General features: G+C 31.0%; 1 protein-coding gene across 5 annotated transcripts in view; it reads right to left on the reverse strand.

The window, feature by feature from the left end:
- The window catches only part of LOC144850003 (protein sax-3-like), a 229,442-nt gene extending 211,209 nt beyond the window's left edge, over positions 1-18,233 (reverse strand). For all 5 annotated transcript variants that reach the window (XM_078707161.1, XM_078707158.1, XM_078707160.1 and 2 more), the window contains exon 1: positions 18,009-18,233. In XM_078707161.1, coding sequence (XP_078563287.1) covers positions 18,009-18,081 — 73 coding nt within the window. In that variant the 5' untranslated portion in view covers positions 18,082-18,233. The remainder of the gene's footprint in view (positions 1-18,008) is intronic.

An 18,233-nucleotide genomic window follows, 5' to 3' on the forward strand; every position in this document is an offset into this window, starting at 1 on the left:
GAGTTTAAAGTTTTGCAAAATCATTCACAAAATGGAATATGTAGACAATGAAAGTCTAGATACTGAATTTTGAACCACAATCTGAATCTGTAATAATTAGTAATTTTTACTTTGAATTCATATGAAAAATGTCTGGCATATGAGTTTATATTTCAACCTAAAGGCTATGGGGTTTGAAGGCAAGCCTTTTTTCAACCATCTAAACAGAAGGCACACAAAAAATCCAGCAGGTTGTTGGTAATTGTGGTTATCATGCCACTTTCTATATTGTTCACATTAAGGACATATTGGTGGAGTAATAATTATCTGTAGCCACAAACTAGAGATGTGGTTGCACTCATACAGATTAAACAAACATGTTTAGATTTAAAAACGATTTAAATGGGAAGGCTGTACGCTGGAGGACATCAGCGTGTCATAGCAGACAACCTTCAAATAGGCACGCTCAGAAGTAACCAAATATCTTAATATGGAATATACACCAAATAACCATAGCTTCTGTATTACTAAAAATAATATTTTACAGGTACATGTAGTATTATCAGTAATGCCTACTACTCTAAACATTAGTAAAATTGTTGATGTACGCAGAATTTATAATGTACTGTACACTTTTTTTTATACAGTATAACACTTTTTATAAAAAGATGGGCTAAAATCAAACAAATTCCCGCTTGTAATGTTCCTTTCGCTTTTTGTTTCTATTTTTCTCTTTATTAATGGTGACCGATATTATATTCATTTTTATGAGCTGTTCACTTCACCCTCACTTCTTCAAAGTGCCCTTTTCAAAATAAAGACCAAGAGTTATAAGTGATGAGATAATTAAATATAGGCCTAAACTATAAACTAGACTAGCTCCATTTCTTCTCGGCCTTTTGTACAAAATATAATAACAAACCTCCACTTCTCCCCAGCCCCAGGTTTCCACTGATGTACAGTAGTTTCATTATAGTCCTATCAGTTGTTAATAGTTACACTAACAATACATAAAAATGTGATTTTCTTGTAAGAAAAGAATCAACAAAACATATGATTTTCGTTTTAATTTCAATGCAGTTTTATAGCACATTTATACTGTACATTAAAATGTATCAAATATTGCTGAGACTCACTTTAATTCCTTATCTCAATAGCAAGATACAGTTAAAGAAGAGTGATTAAAAACTAAGGACTTGCTCAATTACAAAAGATAGGAAGCCACCAAAGTAGAGTATAATAGCTAATATCACAACAGGTGGCAAATAAAGATAAAATGTAATATCCTATACTAGCCATGTTATAGCGACAATGCCATGTGTCTACAATGTCGCCCACGTTACAATACAAAGCCAAGTAAAATTAATTTTAATATTGGTCTCACATCCTGGTTATGGATCCTGTCTTAGAGACTACTATACTAAAGGTGTTTTCTATTTTACAAAATTAAAACTCCCATTAAGGAGACACCTTCGGGGCCCTACAAAGTGTCTCTTAATAGAGGTGCGCCGTGAATAGGGGGGTTGACTGTGTAATGTAAATCGTTTGTTTCATAGGAAAATAGGGATTTTTCATTTTTATTACAATACTAGATAAACACTTTCAAGAAAGACCCAACAAAGCTGTGTCCCCTTAATAGGGGTGTTTATATTTTCACTTGTTTATTCCACATCCTTTGTAAATAGTGAGATTGTCCCTTGAATAGGGGTGTCCCTTCAGGTGATTTATCAGAGTTTCATTTTGTTTTGTTTAAATTATTATTTTGCCTGTATTATTTTTTATAAGTGTACTATTTATCATTTTATTTTCTTCACTAAAATAAAAACGTTAAAAAATAATGTTTATTTAAACTTGTTTCCCATGTGTGATTCGATAAAATCTATTTTGACGCAAGCTACAAATACAACGTGATGCACATCGTTGATTGGTTAAAACCTGTAATACTAATTATGTCAGTCAAAGAGCATAATTCATCAATGAAGGCTTGTTCAGTATGCGTACAACATCACATTACTATAAACCCCAGTCATTTATAGCAAATGGGAGCAAATTCTCAACTCCCTGGGGGAGTATTCCATAATGTTTTGTAGCAATCATACACATTAGCATTTGAACATTATCACAGCACGTACGTACATACAGAGGATTTACAGAACTGTGGTATTACTTACAGTTACATGAAGGGCGAATAATCACCCTTTATTCTCAGCTCACAAACAGAAGTGAAACTGCCCACTATTATTAACCAATTAAAAGTAATAAATCATTTCATTATTTTACCATTTGCTTTAGTTGAGAAACATAAATTACTTGCATACAAAAGCAATGGAAACTAAAGTTAAAGTTAAACATATTTTATAGTAATATTAATTACAACATTTGTTTAGATCAATAGGTTTCACATATGATTTAAAAGTGATAAAGAATTAATATCTTTTATTAATATTTTCAGTTTGAAAATAAAAAAACAGGTAGGAAAGTACAATTGTAAAAGTAATATAAAATGTTGTATTTGACACATGGGTTATTCAAATCAAAATCAAATCTTTAGTTGTTCCATATATAAAAAGGTGTACATGGAAAAATTGTTTTCCCCGACAGAAATAGTAAAATAAACAAAACATTCACTATTAGGGAATTAAGTAGAAAATTATATCAGGGAAGTATGTCACTCTTAATAGTCTTCCCTGATTATATACTGTACACTCAAAACAATAGGTCTTTAGACCTACAGTAGCCTCGGAGCTCAAAAACATAAAATGGCCCAGGGTATAGATGCATTTGTTTTCTATTCCTATTTAATGAATGACCACAAAAATTACAGTTGTAGTCCAATGGTATATTTAGCCTCAGTACTTATTACTATTGTAATCTGATGGGTTTTCCAGATAAAAGAGAAATAGAGGAATGGCGACAAGCTGATGCAGAGTGGATGCAGCACAATGCTCCATCAAAGCAAAGAACAGTGCTAAGTGCACCTGCTCGGCACATGACTGACAACATTTCAATAAACTTGATATAATATGCATTCAAGATAATATTAGTACACCATTAAAAAGCAGATGAAATCAGCACTGTAACACAGGTAGTTAGACATCTATGCTAACCAGAAAAAAAATATTAGACAATTAGCAGATGGTTTACGATTTAAAAGGTCACTAAAACACCTATTTATAATTTTAAAAGAACAATACTGTAGACATTGTTTGGTGATCCACATTTTGAAAGATTGTGTATAGCTACATTTACACTTGTACTGTTTCATGGAACGGACTATGTCGTTCAATTCTTGATATGTTATAACAACATGGCGCCATCTTGTGTGTGAATGTAGCTTTACCTCTGTCTACACTATCAAACTAAATGTTGTTTTTTTTTAATGTGATGTGCCCATATATGAACGTGATGACGTCATTGCCACCATATTTGGGCATATCACTACCTTATTTGGGAACATCACACTTTTTTGTCAAACTAATGTATACAGAGCTTTAGACAGGAAAGGGTGAGAAAAATTGTAAATTGGTCCACATTTTATGCTCTGTATTATTTTTATGGCATTTGATGAAATAAATGTTTGTTGAATTGAATTGAGAATTGAACTCAGTACATGGGAATGTCATATAATTGTAATATTCTATCTAATTTACTGTATAGGATTTTAAGGTACAAATTACGCATTTCTGTACTACTACTGTAGTAAAATCGTGTATTCCCATTTAAATGACTAACAATAAATTATAGTAACTGCTACTGTATAATGCCAATCACGTACTTGTTTACCCAATTTAATTAAGGAACAGATGAATAATAATTTATGCATGCACTTACAAAAATGCATTATGTATGATGGTTGTCGTACGTCATTTGGGAAAGTATATAATTAATTGTATTCCAGTTCTATTTTAATCTCAAAATATATCATACGTAGTGCCTTGTAGTATGATATTATGATTGGTTATTACCGAAAAAAAAAGTACCACATGATTTTTGGTTATCTTTTGTTAGTTGTACCTTCTAGCTACGCTGCTAGTGTTTCTTTGTATAACCTTTGTATGCATAATATTTTACAAATCAAGACAAAATTAGCACTTAGAGGTGGCAAATTGCACAAAAGCCATAACTTAGCAGATTTACTAGACTAGGCTACAAAAAGATGTATTTAAAATTCTACAGCTGAGTCAGTAAAAAGCAAGACAGATTACAAGTTTCTTTGTCAGTGTGTGTTTTCCCCTATAGGTCTATGTCAAGGTTACTCCTTCACCTTTACATACATTATCATTAAAAATATGATGATTATAGATTATTATTATTACACTAAGTGGAAGGATGTATGATGAGGGATTGAATATTTTTCAAATTAGTATGAACATATATAATTGAAATTGTCAGATGATGAAATAAAACTGTACAGTATGAAAATAGTATTTCTTTTTAAAATTAAAATACAAAAAAATGTCTAAATTTAATAATTATATTCTTTTCCTTATTTTAAATGAATTTATCAGGTTTACAAATACCAACACACTTTTTGATATCCTTTAGGCCTATATTATACTTGGAAACAACGCAATAAGTATTTTTAATTGTTTCTTTTTAATAGAGCTATAAAAAGTAATATGATGTGTGTCAAAAGTTATGGCTTGGTAGAAAAATCTTTCAGCAATAGTAAGTCAGACTTGAAAATAATAATCTAAGCTTTATACTGTATAATGCATTATGCTGGTGGTGGATCTAAGAATAAAATTAATGTTCTAGTCTGTTGTATTTTAGATCATAACCAGGTTCTTGGTTTAAAGCAATATCTTGAAGTTCTTACATTAGTACAATTAAAAATATATATATTTGTTTTCTTTGGGGTTATTTGGTTATTTAGCATCAACAAGTTGAAGAAACGAATTGTATTCGTAGCAGTAGCAAACTGGTCTATTATACCTTCAATATTTTAATTATAAATTAACTTACAGTTTGCCTCCAAACTTATTTTGCCCTCCTTTTTTTTAACTAGTGTAACTTTGTTTTTTAATGTCAATTTTATGTGTGTGTTTGTGCAGAGAAACGATAAACACAAACAATCAACAATTCATAAAGAAGTAAAACATCACTTGGTATGTACAATGATTGAAAGGTAGGAATTATTGCATATTCTCCAAACCATTGATTACTTATTACATCATTCCTTTCATGCACTATTAAGAAACCGTTATATAATTTACTAGAGATTATATTACCCTAGAAACTTAAAGGAGATGAACTTTAAGAAGACCATAAAAGTTTAGTAATATTCTATATTACAGGATTAAGTTCAACCACAGTGCATTGTAATCACAAACTGATGATAAAGGTTCAATAATCCAAATGTCATTTGTACCTGCTAGGCCTAAAATCTTACAAAAGCTAAAACCAATACCCTAAACACTATCTTCAAGGCTCTTGCAAGCCTAAAACCATTTATGGGTATTAAGTACAGTAGCTAGGTACTATTATAAAAGGCCTTTGAATGAATTACAACTCAGTTGGAAATGTGTTTTACTGTTAAATGAAATGGACCACAGGCAAATGAACATCATCAACATTTGTATCCAACTTTGAATGACAGAATTAATATTTAATCTACCCTTTAAAAAACATGACGTAATTTATTTATGGAAATTGATTTAGCAATGAGTAATAAGGCTTAAACTAATGACTTGAGAAAAGGCTAAGCTATCTTTATGTTTAATATGCATTAGTGCAGTAATTTACTAATAAAATACAAGGTACAGAACCGCAATACTCTACATGAAGAATATATGATTTTTGCAATATGTTAACATACATATTCAGCTGAAGAACAGAATGCAATGCAAAGCATTGTTGTTACGAGGTTGCGTTGTCCGATCTGACAACAATAGGAATACACCGCGCTATGTGAGCGTAAAAATAGGCCGCTTATTTATTATCATGTGTTATCATCACCCACAATCGTCCAATCAAATGACAGAAATCTATTTAGTTACGTGTTATATGCCTACATTTATTTCATAGTTTGGTTATTATAATAAACAAATGTATTAGTGTACCCCTCCCCTGCCTTACTACTATCAAAAAACTACTTTATTATGAGATTATATAAATAATAATAAATTTGAATCAATGTAAATATTTTAAAAAAATATTCCAAGTTATGTCTTTGTTTATTAATATATGAATTTATTAATATTAATAAAGAGTAAAACTAATTAACACACTGGCATTTTGCTTATGAATATAAATTCATAAAAAATATGCAAATATAATACAATTACCCTTTGTAATGGGATTTATATAAGTACACACACTACTAATTGCTAGTTCAAATAATATCCACAAGCAGATTTTTGATTAATTATTTTTTTTTAATGTGCTTTCTTCTCTATACTAGCTGTATGCAAGCAGTAATTTCACAGCATAAAATTAAACTTGACACAATAGTAGCTATACGTAAAACTAATCTCACTCTGTGCTAGTAAAATGCATATTATGCGTGTTGTTGCATGGAATAGGCAGTGTATTTGATCCTTATCAATAATAGTCTTGTCGACCTTGACTAGGCAATCATTCAACCATTCCTTAAAAACGCAATCGCTGTAATTAATTCGTACAAGAAACCATAAGATTATATTGTATCCAAAATAGAAAGTTACATTACAATATTTTGTTATCTGTTGGGAAGGAGACAGTACTGGCACCAGTGGGAAAATAACGCAGTAAAATGAACAAACTTAATATTATATTACTAGTCAGAAATATTTGTATACTCGTATTGTGTTACGCTGATGACTATCTCGAAACAATATATATTCCTGATTGGTGGACATATTTGTCATTGCTAGCGTATGACAACAGTGTACTAACTGTGTCTTTAGGCCAACTTTTATGTGAGAACAACTAAATAGCACAATTGTTAAAAATCAGATTACAAACAAAGTACAGTACCTCTGTATGGTATCTTTATTGAACAACTTGTCTTGTATTCATAGGTACACCTGTTTCTATGATGACTTTTTAAACAATATTTAAGTGGGTCAGTTCTGACAGTATCCTAATGAGGTAATTTTTAGAGGGTACCATAATTATAATCTATTTTATAAATCAATTTTAAATAATCTACTGTAGCCCATAACCATACCATAATAACAAAATGCTCAACTGTTAAACAAGGGGAAACAGTTATTAAACCATATGGGATGGTTTAACCCAAAGGGGAATGGTTTAACCCAATGTGGAACAGTTAGTGCAATGGGGAATGGTTAACCACAGAGAGGAATGGTTAAACCAAAGGGGATGGCTAACCCAGTAGAGCACTGTTTAGTTGTTAAAGTACATATGATGATCAAATCTAACTAGCTGATTGTAGTTAGCTAACAAGTTAGTCTTGCCTCTGTTAGTGTTACACAGTATTTAAAAATTCATCTTTCAATCTTGAAACTTTGTTAAATTGATCTAGTGTAGAAAAATCAAATTAATCAGAACATGTTTATAGTGTCGTAACACATAATACAAGACTTCCTTTTTATACAGTGGATTACAACATCATGTTTTATCAATTTTATTAAGCATTTTAGCCTATAAATAACCTTCTATAGGGACCAACAAATCCATGTTTTGAAGGTTGTTTTAAAGGGGTTAATACCACATTGGCCTCACTGTATTGTCTTTTATGTGAGATCAGTTAAGTTAGAGGAAGTTACAACTATTCCAGATCCATGAAATAAATTGAACAATTCACCATTCAACAATTATCAATTTCCCAGGCTTGAAATTCTCCCACCTCTCGTTTATCAAATGCAATCAAGTGTGACGATGAGTGCAAGATCAACTCCAGCTGAGCGTTAACATGCCTTGTCTGATGAGACGGACGGGCAACGTTTTCCTCGTCAAATTGAGCGTAAACTTGACTCGTGCTGCTCAATGAATATTTGCGTGTTATTATCAGGCCACTTGAAAGGTTATATCAGACTTATTTAATGACACAAATAGTTAATGAAATTGCTACATCCCACACATGGTAATATTTGCCAAGCCAAAGTTCAGAATTTGATCAATATTTTGGACAGGAAACCTGTAAAATGATGTAAAAACATGACCCTATATGGACAAAATATACCCATTTCTCAACTTAACATCTTGTTATTTCTGTTTGTTTACTTTACATTTGTACTTGTCTAGTAACTGTATTGGCGTTTAACAATTTATTGTGTTGTAGTGAGGTAGAAAATTGTACAATAACAGTACTGTAGTATTGCTTGTTCAGTATTAAAACTGAATGCGAGAGTTACTACTGTAAAATGACAGTAAGCAAATGTAACAATGAATTGATCAGACCTAATGCACAATTTCCATTTGAAATATTCAAGAGAATAACTGTACTGTAAACTAAAGCTCTGTCTACACTATCAAACTTTATGTGACAAAAAAGTGTGATGTACCCAAATATGGTAGTGATTATCATGTCCATGTTTGTCGCATAAAGTTTGATAGAGTTACAGATAATATGAGGAAAAGATTTTGATGTTGGAATGTTTGAAATGTATACAGTAGAAAACATTAATAGAGGTAGTCCAAGAATAGGAGTGACGTGCAAGTGTTTAAGTGTTTAAACATATATATTGCCCCTTAATGTTTCAGAGCAAAAGTGACTGTGAAAGACAAGCTTGTTTTAATAAATTATAAATTTTCATGTGATTAAAAGCATAAGATTTTCAATTTTAGTTTAATTATGCTGTAAAACATACTTAAACAATTAATTAATCTAATTTATAGGTCCATGCTTAATCCAAGGATAAGATTGTGTTTCTTTAATTAGATATTTAATTAGATATATATGTCATATTTTACTTCTTGAGTAAAAGAAAACAAAATGATTGATTGCAATCATCAATTGACATTACTAATGTAAACAGAATGTTTCATTTAAGAAAAAAAAATGTAATATTACAAAAATTATGACTGGCAAAAATTTGATATTTCATTGTTGCCATGGATACAAGAGTAAACAATGATTATTACTGTATCTTATTACACTTGAGATTTGAGATCAGAATTACTTCCAACTGAGAAATTATTAAATCATTTGATTGTAACATTCCAAAGATCTGAATATTTGATGGTTATTATTTACACAAAAAAAATATTGAAGTAAAGCTGATTTTTTAACATTGATTTTTACATGTTAATGTTGAAACACCGGCTTACTTTAAATTATAACACTGGTCATGAATGGTCGTAGTGGGTATACTCTTACATCGTAATGGTTAAATCTTTTATGGCCACTTAACAAGGAATATATCAAATTAGCACTTAATGTAAATATTTAACAGCTTTAGAATTAGCTTACTTTACTGGTTTGATTTAGTGTACTTAGAAAAGATCCAGTGTACGTATTCGTACTTTATGCATTGCACTTGATATTGTGACGTATTAGACAGTAACATTTCAATGGATGATATCCGGCGCTTTCCGTGTCAACGTGACATCAAAGAAAATATATCCACACTTGTGCAATGAAACATCATCTTTATAACCTACGAATAAATTACATTACTAAATTTTGGACATTCGGTCGGCTTTAAAATTCAGCCAAAGGGAAATGACTTGCCTACAGTCCCAGTTTCTTGGTGGCTGTTTGCAAAAGGAATGATGATGAGGTATTTCGGTAACATAATCTAAAAGGAAGTATGGGTAATGAATGAATGAATATTTTCTCATAAATGTTTTTTATACATATCATTTGTTGCAATCACTCACTCGCATCACGATCCAAACATGAAGGACAGATGCCAAAATTTGCAATTCATTTTTGTATGGAAACACAAATTTACTGTAAAATTCTACAATCTATCTTGGATAGCCAACAGGCATTTATGTTTTTTTTTTTTTATTTCATATTTATCATTTATTCATAGGATGCAGGCTGTATGAACTTGAACGAACCAGAGTCCGGAGGCCTGAAATCATGCATTTTCTCTGTGTTACTATCCTTAACAAATGAGCTAAAATCACATCTTAGGATTGGCTGGCCTAAAGGTATATTCTTGCATTAATTTATAAGTAATGGCAAACATGGCTATGGATTTAATACAGGATATATTCGAAGGATAAATACAATGAATGAAATACATGTGACGTTACCACCCAACCATAGGGCATCTTCTAGGGCCTGTTTCTGGTGAATATATGCTGAATAACTGTTGAAAATAGATTTTTGAAATAAAATTGATATTAATATACAGGCACATCTACTATATTTGTGCTCCCAAAAACCGTTTTAATCAGTGTGTGGATTGGGGACTAAAAAGCGGCAACATTAAACAAAATTGAATGTGCCCAGGCATTAAGTCGAATAAGGATACAATATATTTCAACCTTTATTTTTAAAGGTGTTATGCATAAAAAGGAGAGGATTTTGCTCACTTAACAGTATCTCAGACTGGAAGAAGGTACAGCATGTACTATTATTGCATTGTATGTCACAATATTGCAGACTGGTTCAATGCTGCGTACATCAGACATTGAATTGTAGAATTGAGACTGAAAGAGTACTAAACCTTCACAGTGCAAAACATCCTTTGAGAGAAGAAGAGAATCACACACAAACAAATAAAGTATTCAACACTTTAACCACTTTTGTATATAATCAAACAAATTATTGTTTATCTTTAACACAACATTAGTCCATGATTACTGTGTGAAAATATTTACAAAAGGTAATAGCTTTACTAATATGCATAAACAAACATAAATCATGTTTAATAGAAAAAAAGTATTCATACTACCAGAGAAGGGTGAAATTGATTTCACTCTTCCCTATATAATTACTGTATGATAGTATACAGTCTAAGAATTCTGATACTGTCTCTAAACGTGATGACTAAACACTCTAACAAATAAAGTAAAACAAAATAAAACCAAAGATCAAAGTCCAAGCAGGTCCAATGTCAATAGAAACAGTATGGCTACACTTTCTCAAATATTTGGGACTTGATGTGATAGAAAAAATGCGTGAAATGAAGGGCCAAATATTTGCTTTATTGTGCCAGTTAAAAAAGCCTTGTGATGCAACATTTTAAGATTAGATTTTAATAAACAATTTAAATGATTATTGTTGCTTACTAGAATAGTAGAGAAAACTTCTTTCTATCATTAACTACAGAAGAAGAATTATAACTGTAGAATATTAAAATAAATTTGTTGGAGATGTTATTGGTCAGTATTTCAAATGTTTAAGGTTAATTAACTGAGATTTAGTGGTAAGTGTTCAGGTTTGGATGTTAGTTCACTGACAATCAGCTATCAGTGGATTCTAATATAGTAGTAATAGTAGTATGTAATAATAATAATAATTATGATGTATTATAAAATTAACAATAGTAAAAATAAACCTATAGTAGACTACTAATTTGTGTTGGGCCTTAAGAATAAGAACCTGTGGTGCACATACAGTAGATCACAACATTTTAATTAATGTCCTGATGACGCGCCATATGGATGACCTTAAATGACACTTGCTGATCATTATGTCCATCTGATTTGGATAGGAAACCCCCAACCTTGGTCAGCCTAATAAGATCTATTCTTAATCAATGTAATCCCTGTTTAACCTTGTATGGTCATTTCTTAACTATATTAACATAATTCTTAATAATTAACATCAAGTCTGCTATTTAAGATTGAAGTGTTGCAGCCTGTGTGTAAGGCCTATTACTGTACAATGGTCATTAGGATTGTTGTTTTAAACAAACATGCTTTTAAACTTCCTCTGATTGTACTGTATCAAGGTTGTACTGCCTGATGGACAAGCTACTGTAGATGTGATCTGCAGAACATCTTATTTCAAGTATATCACATCAATGTGAGATACTTGTACTAGTAATTTGTAGCAGGTTGTTTTACTGTGATATCTTATACTTTTATAGTTTTATTTTGGGCACAATTAGTTCTACTGTCAGTACAAGTACATATAATGCGATTTTTGATATCAGCCGGTTGTTAATATGTATTGTCTATTACAAAGTTAATGTTTGTCTTGTTTAAGGTCACTCAAAAAATGATTTCTAAAGAGCTTGAAAACGTAGTTCAAGAGAGGAATGTGCTTTCAGGTAGATGTACAACATAGGAAAGGTACCTACTGTGCCAAGAACGGAAAATGTATCATTAGCTGTACAGGAGATGAGCTGACAGTACTGAGTCTTGCTTATATAAGACCAGCTGGTATACAACCTTGCATATTGTACACTTATATAAAGTTATGGAGAGAAAAGTATGATGTGGAACTGCTATTATTTCACACTGAAATTTTCATATTTCTGTACTTATTCTATTACTACAGTAGTACCGGTACTATTAAAGCAATATGGGTATTTCTGTACACTATTGATGTATTGAAAATGATAGTTTTGTTTCTAATGTTTTAGATATTTCTTCGTAATCTTACTTTAGTCATTGGCAATAGCAATTTTAACACTATCAATTTAGTAGTTATTTATACAAAAGTGTCCCCCTATAGGGATGTTCAATGCACAGGGGCTTTATATACCGTCATGTTTATTTTAATCAGTTTTTTCTAGGCTTCTGAAGGCATCATATTGATGGCTGTCTAGTGAGTCTTACAGGCTACAGTATAGGCTACTGTACACACTATTCATAACCAAGCAGAAGCTTTATGGATCTGCCTAAGGCACAAACATTTTTTACAAAGCCAAGACCTAAAAACAAGTAACCTTTATCAAATATATTTCTACACAAAAGACAAACATACAGTAGGATAGTTTTCCAAACAAACCATGAACCATTATAAATGTTTCGGCTATAACTCCACAAGACACCACTAATTAGAAATGCCAAAGACATTACCCAAAATAAATAAAAAACACTTGAAAATGTAATACAAGAAGTGACCAGTTGCTATGGTGGTGTATTCTTCCAGGGCACCTGCTGGGAAACACCTCCAAATGGGCTGACCTTCTAATGAGGTCCAATTACCCTTGTGGCATGGCTGAAGTGTAACTGTTACCCATTACCACCAACACTTTATCCTAATCTGAATTTAAATGATTTTTTGTCATTAAAATTACATTCCTACTACAGAGCAGTGTCCTATATGGAATGCAATACAAATAGTATCATTTATTTTATTGATCTACTGTACAATCACCAGCCACACTGACAGAGTATAGAGTTCATTTGAGTTTGTGTGGAAACTGTTGTATTCAACAATAAAGACGTTGTCAATAGACTGGTTTAGTGTTTAAGTCTATGGAGGATACTTTGTATTGTATTTTATGTATTGTTCATTTAAGTGTTTTTGTATATACTTCACTTGCTTGTAAAATGTGTCCTCAATTGAAATGAAAACTACAAATAAACTACCAAATGAAAATAGGTTGGAAAAATGTAGTAAGTAAGTAAATTGAGTTGTACAAACTATAGCCATACTGAACTACTATACAAGTGAGAATTTTCTCATTACTAATTATATATTGATAATATACCTATTCAGGATCATACCCTTTTTGGCAAACATAATTTTATGATCATTCAAAGTAAGGCTTTATTTATTTGTTTTATGGGACCATGGACATGCAGTCTTTAATCAGAGGTTGTTTTCTAATTGGATGAAGTTTGTTATTACTTAGGCACTGATCATTTCTGACTGACTATATTTGCCAATAACTGGAATTCAGTCTGAATGTATCAAACAATGACGCAAACTTGGACTTCAACCTTTTTTAAGGAGTATTCCATCAATATATTTACATGGCAACCATGATTAAGAGAATATCACAACAATACTCTTAACGGTATGTTCGTTTTACATGATCAAATCCATTACTTTGTGCAATGCAAATATACAATTCAAACATGTCTATATTAATATCCGAGCCTACTTGCCAATTTAAAGAATAGAACATACAAGACAATAGAAAGAAAATGTAGGGTTTTTATATGTTACAGTATAATATACAGTTGTAGATGATTTTCTTTAAGATTCGTTCCCACTTTGCAATGACAAATAACAATCAACAGTTCGGATGATCCATCCACCCTGGTTAAATATTGTTAATAAATAAATAAATAAAATCATGCCATGATTGGTCAAATCACTTACGCTGTGCTTATAGTACGTACTTACGCTGTGATTATAGTACGTACTTACTGTACGTTGTGCTTATAGTACGTACTTACGAGTGTCCTCCACTAGTGAGAACCAAGATTTACCTCACAACTTCCACACACAAAAACGCATTATTATTATACAGTCTGCAGTATAACTTTAAGTTTAAACACAAAGAAAACTCAAATTAGTAACTGTTGTTTTTTTACTTTTTTTTCTTGCCACTTACACCAACACACGCAAGCCTTTATTAGTCTCTTAATTACAATACAAGGATTAATAACCATATTACGTGCCGACTTTGATTGTATGGTTCACAGTGACATATATATTCTCTGTGATTGTTAGAGGTAAGTACATATGATTTTGTTCAACTTTAACTTCATCATAACAATGTGTATTCTCCGATGCAACATTTGTCAAATGATAATATCACCTTAAAATATACATTTTCAAATACAGGGCAATTCAAATGTATGTTCCATATATTCATGAGCATGATAAATAGGGTTTTGAGACTAGCGTGACCTACATTTTAAATCTAAATTACTCTTTTGTAATTACAGAACTAAATTTCAATCAATGTTAAAGAATTACTTGATATTAACTACAAACTATTCTTTATTTTCAATTGAAACTTATTAAATGTGTTGCATTATTTCTATTAAAACCATTATTAAACAATTAACTGCTATTTCTTGAAGATAGTGTATGTATTTAGTGTGTGTATATCACTCAATGATAAATTGCATACTGACTGTTGAGTTATTATTTAAATTACTGTACATGTTTTTAAAAGGATTTAAACAATTTTAATTATGTTTCATACAGGATTAATCAGCACAAAACAGAAACCAAACTAATTTGACATACTATACAGTACCTATCCAGAAGAATTATTAAACCCATAGGCCTAAAGTATGGTATTTAAAGTTAATGCCTATTTTATAAAAGAAATAAACTATATAAAAGTTAATGGATTTCTATAATTTTATTCCTATTTATAAAGGCATTAAAATTACTATTAAAACTAGAGAATTCAAACCAGTGTGAATGTACATACTGTAAAGTTAAAATAATGAAAGTTTTATTAAAGATTTAAGAGTTAGGCTCTACAGTAGCCTTTCAAAAAATGTTATAAGGATAAATTTGTGTATACAATGTACTCTAAATATTCTGAAATTGATTTTGTTGGAAAATTTCTCAATAGACAATAATATTGAATCTAGACACAGGCTACAGTACTGTATAAATAACCAAGGTGAATGTATACTCAATTTAATTTTTTAATTTTTTTTACAATTTCGCATTTTCACTCAAGGTACACATTTAATATCATCAAACCAACATTAACAAGATTGCAAATTTTTAAAGTATATTTTTGTTGTTAGGCGCTTAATATTGATTTTTCTGCAGAGGAATTAAAGAAAATTCAAAAGCTGTTTTTATAAACACCAAGGTCGTATTATATGAAACTGATTATGGCAAAAATATTGAATATCCCATCATGATTTAAGCTTTCAATTGATTTTCTAAATGAAAATTATTCAAATTCAAAAAATTGAAAGGGTTTTCATTTTCAAAGTAATTCAGAAAATTAATTGAAATTCATTCCATTCGTTTTTATCTGGAATCAATTAAAATGCTTGAATACAATACAGGCAGTACATTTTTACTGTGATTATTATTATAACGACAGTATAAAAAGGTGATGGTACTACTACAGTTACTAAACCCTACAATAATATCAATTGTAATGTCATTCAGATTTTTTAAATAAGAAAAGAACAGAATTATAGAATTAGTAAAAAAAGTGGGGGTCCTCAATGAGTTGTGGGGGTGGGGGAGAGGAGGATGGTTGTCTTGCATCAAGATCTTCTACTGATACTGTATAATTGTAAAATTTCAGAAAATTCATTCATTCACAGAACAGTAGAACCTTTGGGATACCTTATGAAACCAAGAAGAAAATATACTAAGTGTGTTACAGTATAACACTAAAGCCCACCGTTATACAGTAAGTGGACACTTTGTTTTTCAAAGGTGTCCCCTTAATAGGGGTTCAACTGTATTACATAAATGGGAATAAGCAGTAGTAATTTGTCAGTGGTATGGTACATTTTTAATGTACAATTGCTACTGTATACTACTGTACGTTTATTTATTTATTTTTTTTTTTTTTATTTTAATCGGTATATAAAAATATATTACAAAACGACAGTCAAAGACTGAAATGAATTGTATTACAAATAAATAAAAATTAGTTAAAATTGCTATAAAAATAGAAACATCTTATTAAAATTAGATATCGTACCATAAAATTATAAACCATACATGAATAAAAAACCTTAAAACATTCACTTATTACATATCTAAAAAAGAGCTAGTGATGCCTATTAATTATATCCACCATGGTGGGAACTGGAGACGACCTAAGTCTGCTGGTTTTACAATGAGGTACTTCTAGAAATCGGTTGAATCTGAGAGACCGAGCTGGCTTATGAAGAGGGGGAAGTATTTCTCTAAACAGCTCGGATTTTAGTAAGCCTTCCCCGAAAGACAACACCAGTTTGTTTCTTCTCTCAACAAGAGTAGGTAAACCAGTAACAGACAATGCATGATCATAGTGCAAATAGTTGTTACCTAGCATGATTCGCAATGCTCTCTTTTGTACCTTTTCAATAGACTTGGACATATTCTTAGTGATAGCGCCATGCCAAACAGGGGCAGCATATTCTAAAATAGGTCTTATATAAGCCATATAAACAGTCAACAGATCATTGATTCCAACTTTTTTCAAAATGCACAAGGAAAATAAACGTCTAGAAGCTCTAGACACAATATTCTTAGTGTTAAGTTCCCATTTCAGGTCATTTTGAATGATTACACCAAGAAGCGTCATGTGATCAACTACTTGTAAAATGGAACCACTCAGACCAAAAGAAGGCGATATAATATCGTCCGACTTGTCCTTAAGAAAATTGACAACCAAGAATACAGGGTAGGGTATGGGCGTCTAGGTTATTCATTACCAATGCATTAAATTGTACATTCCATCATTACATGCTATTCTGGCTAGTCATCTTGCTTTAAATCACTTATAATAACTTTATATTTATATAATATTTTTTTATATTCACTCTTCTCTGCTACAGTATAAACTCTGTTACATATTTTAGGATTTACGAATATAGACTGTATACAGACTATACAGTACTCTACTGAAATAATACCAGTATAAAAAAAGGCTATTTTCTTTTATGAACTTTATTAACAGTAACAATCAGTACTGTACATGGGGCATCAAGTCAGTTTAATTTACCGTAATGAATACTGTACCATTTTACTTACTCCTTCACATATCTATTTATCACTGTGAAAGTGCAGCTGGGTAATTGGTTTTACAAATTTTTTTTCTCAGAATAGTGACTGAAGTATACAGTACACAGTACATAATGAGTATAAAAATATGGAAAGTAGGCCAACACAATATACATTTATGCAATAATAACGGATTCACCATCTGTTTCTGTATGAATTAGGTATATTCTTCACAGATCGCACAATAAGGATGTACCAGTACCAATGGAAAGGACTGTTTAATTTAATATAGCTCTATCTATTCTAGTTAACCATTTGGCATTTCTGCTGAAGTGTTTTAATGTAGAGACTTAAAACCAGATAGGCCTAGTATTAGTGCTTTTTACAGGTTATACAATATTGTAAATTTTCTATATTTATACTAATTATTTTCTATTAATTTAAATTATTTTGATATTTGTAGGCCTGCCTACACAATGTGTACATTGTTACTCCGACTAATATAATATGGTCTCCACAGCACCACATATTTCTCCCTGCAATCAAATGTAAATAAACGAGGGGATTTACTCACTTTGGCTGTCGATCGGCCTAGGTATAATCCAGATAAAAAATAAAAAAGGCAGGAAAAATCCACAAATATCCATCGAACTGTCCTCTTCTCTCACTTCTCCCTTATCTGCAATATTGTCAGGCGAGTCAACTTATTCATTTAGTCTTAAATGTTGTAGAAAGATGAAGTATTTTCGCTTATGATTCTCACACCGGTGTGTTTACACGGAATTCTAATCGAGTGAGG

This window comes from Antedon bifida, chromosome 8 (assembly GCF_963402885.1).
Source record: "Antedon bifida chromosome 8, ecAntBifi1.1, whole genome shotgun sequence".
NCBI classification, from domain to species: domain Eukaryota; kingdom Metazoa; phylum Echinodermata; class Crinoidea; order Comatulida; family Antedonidae; genus Antedon; species Antedon bifida.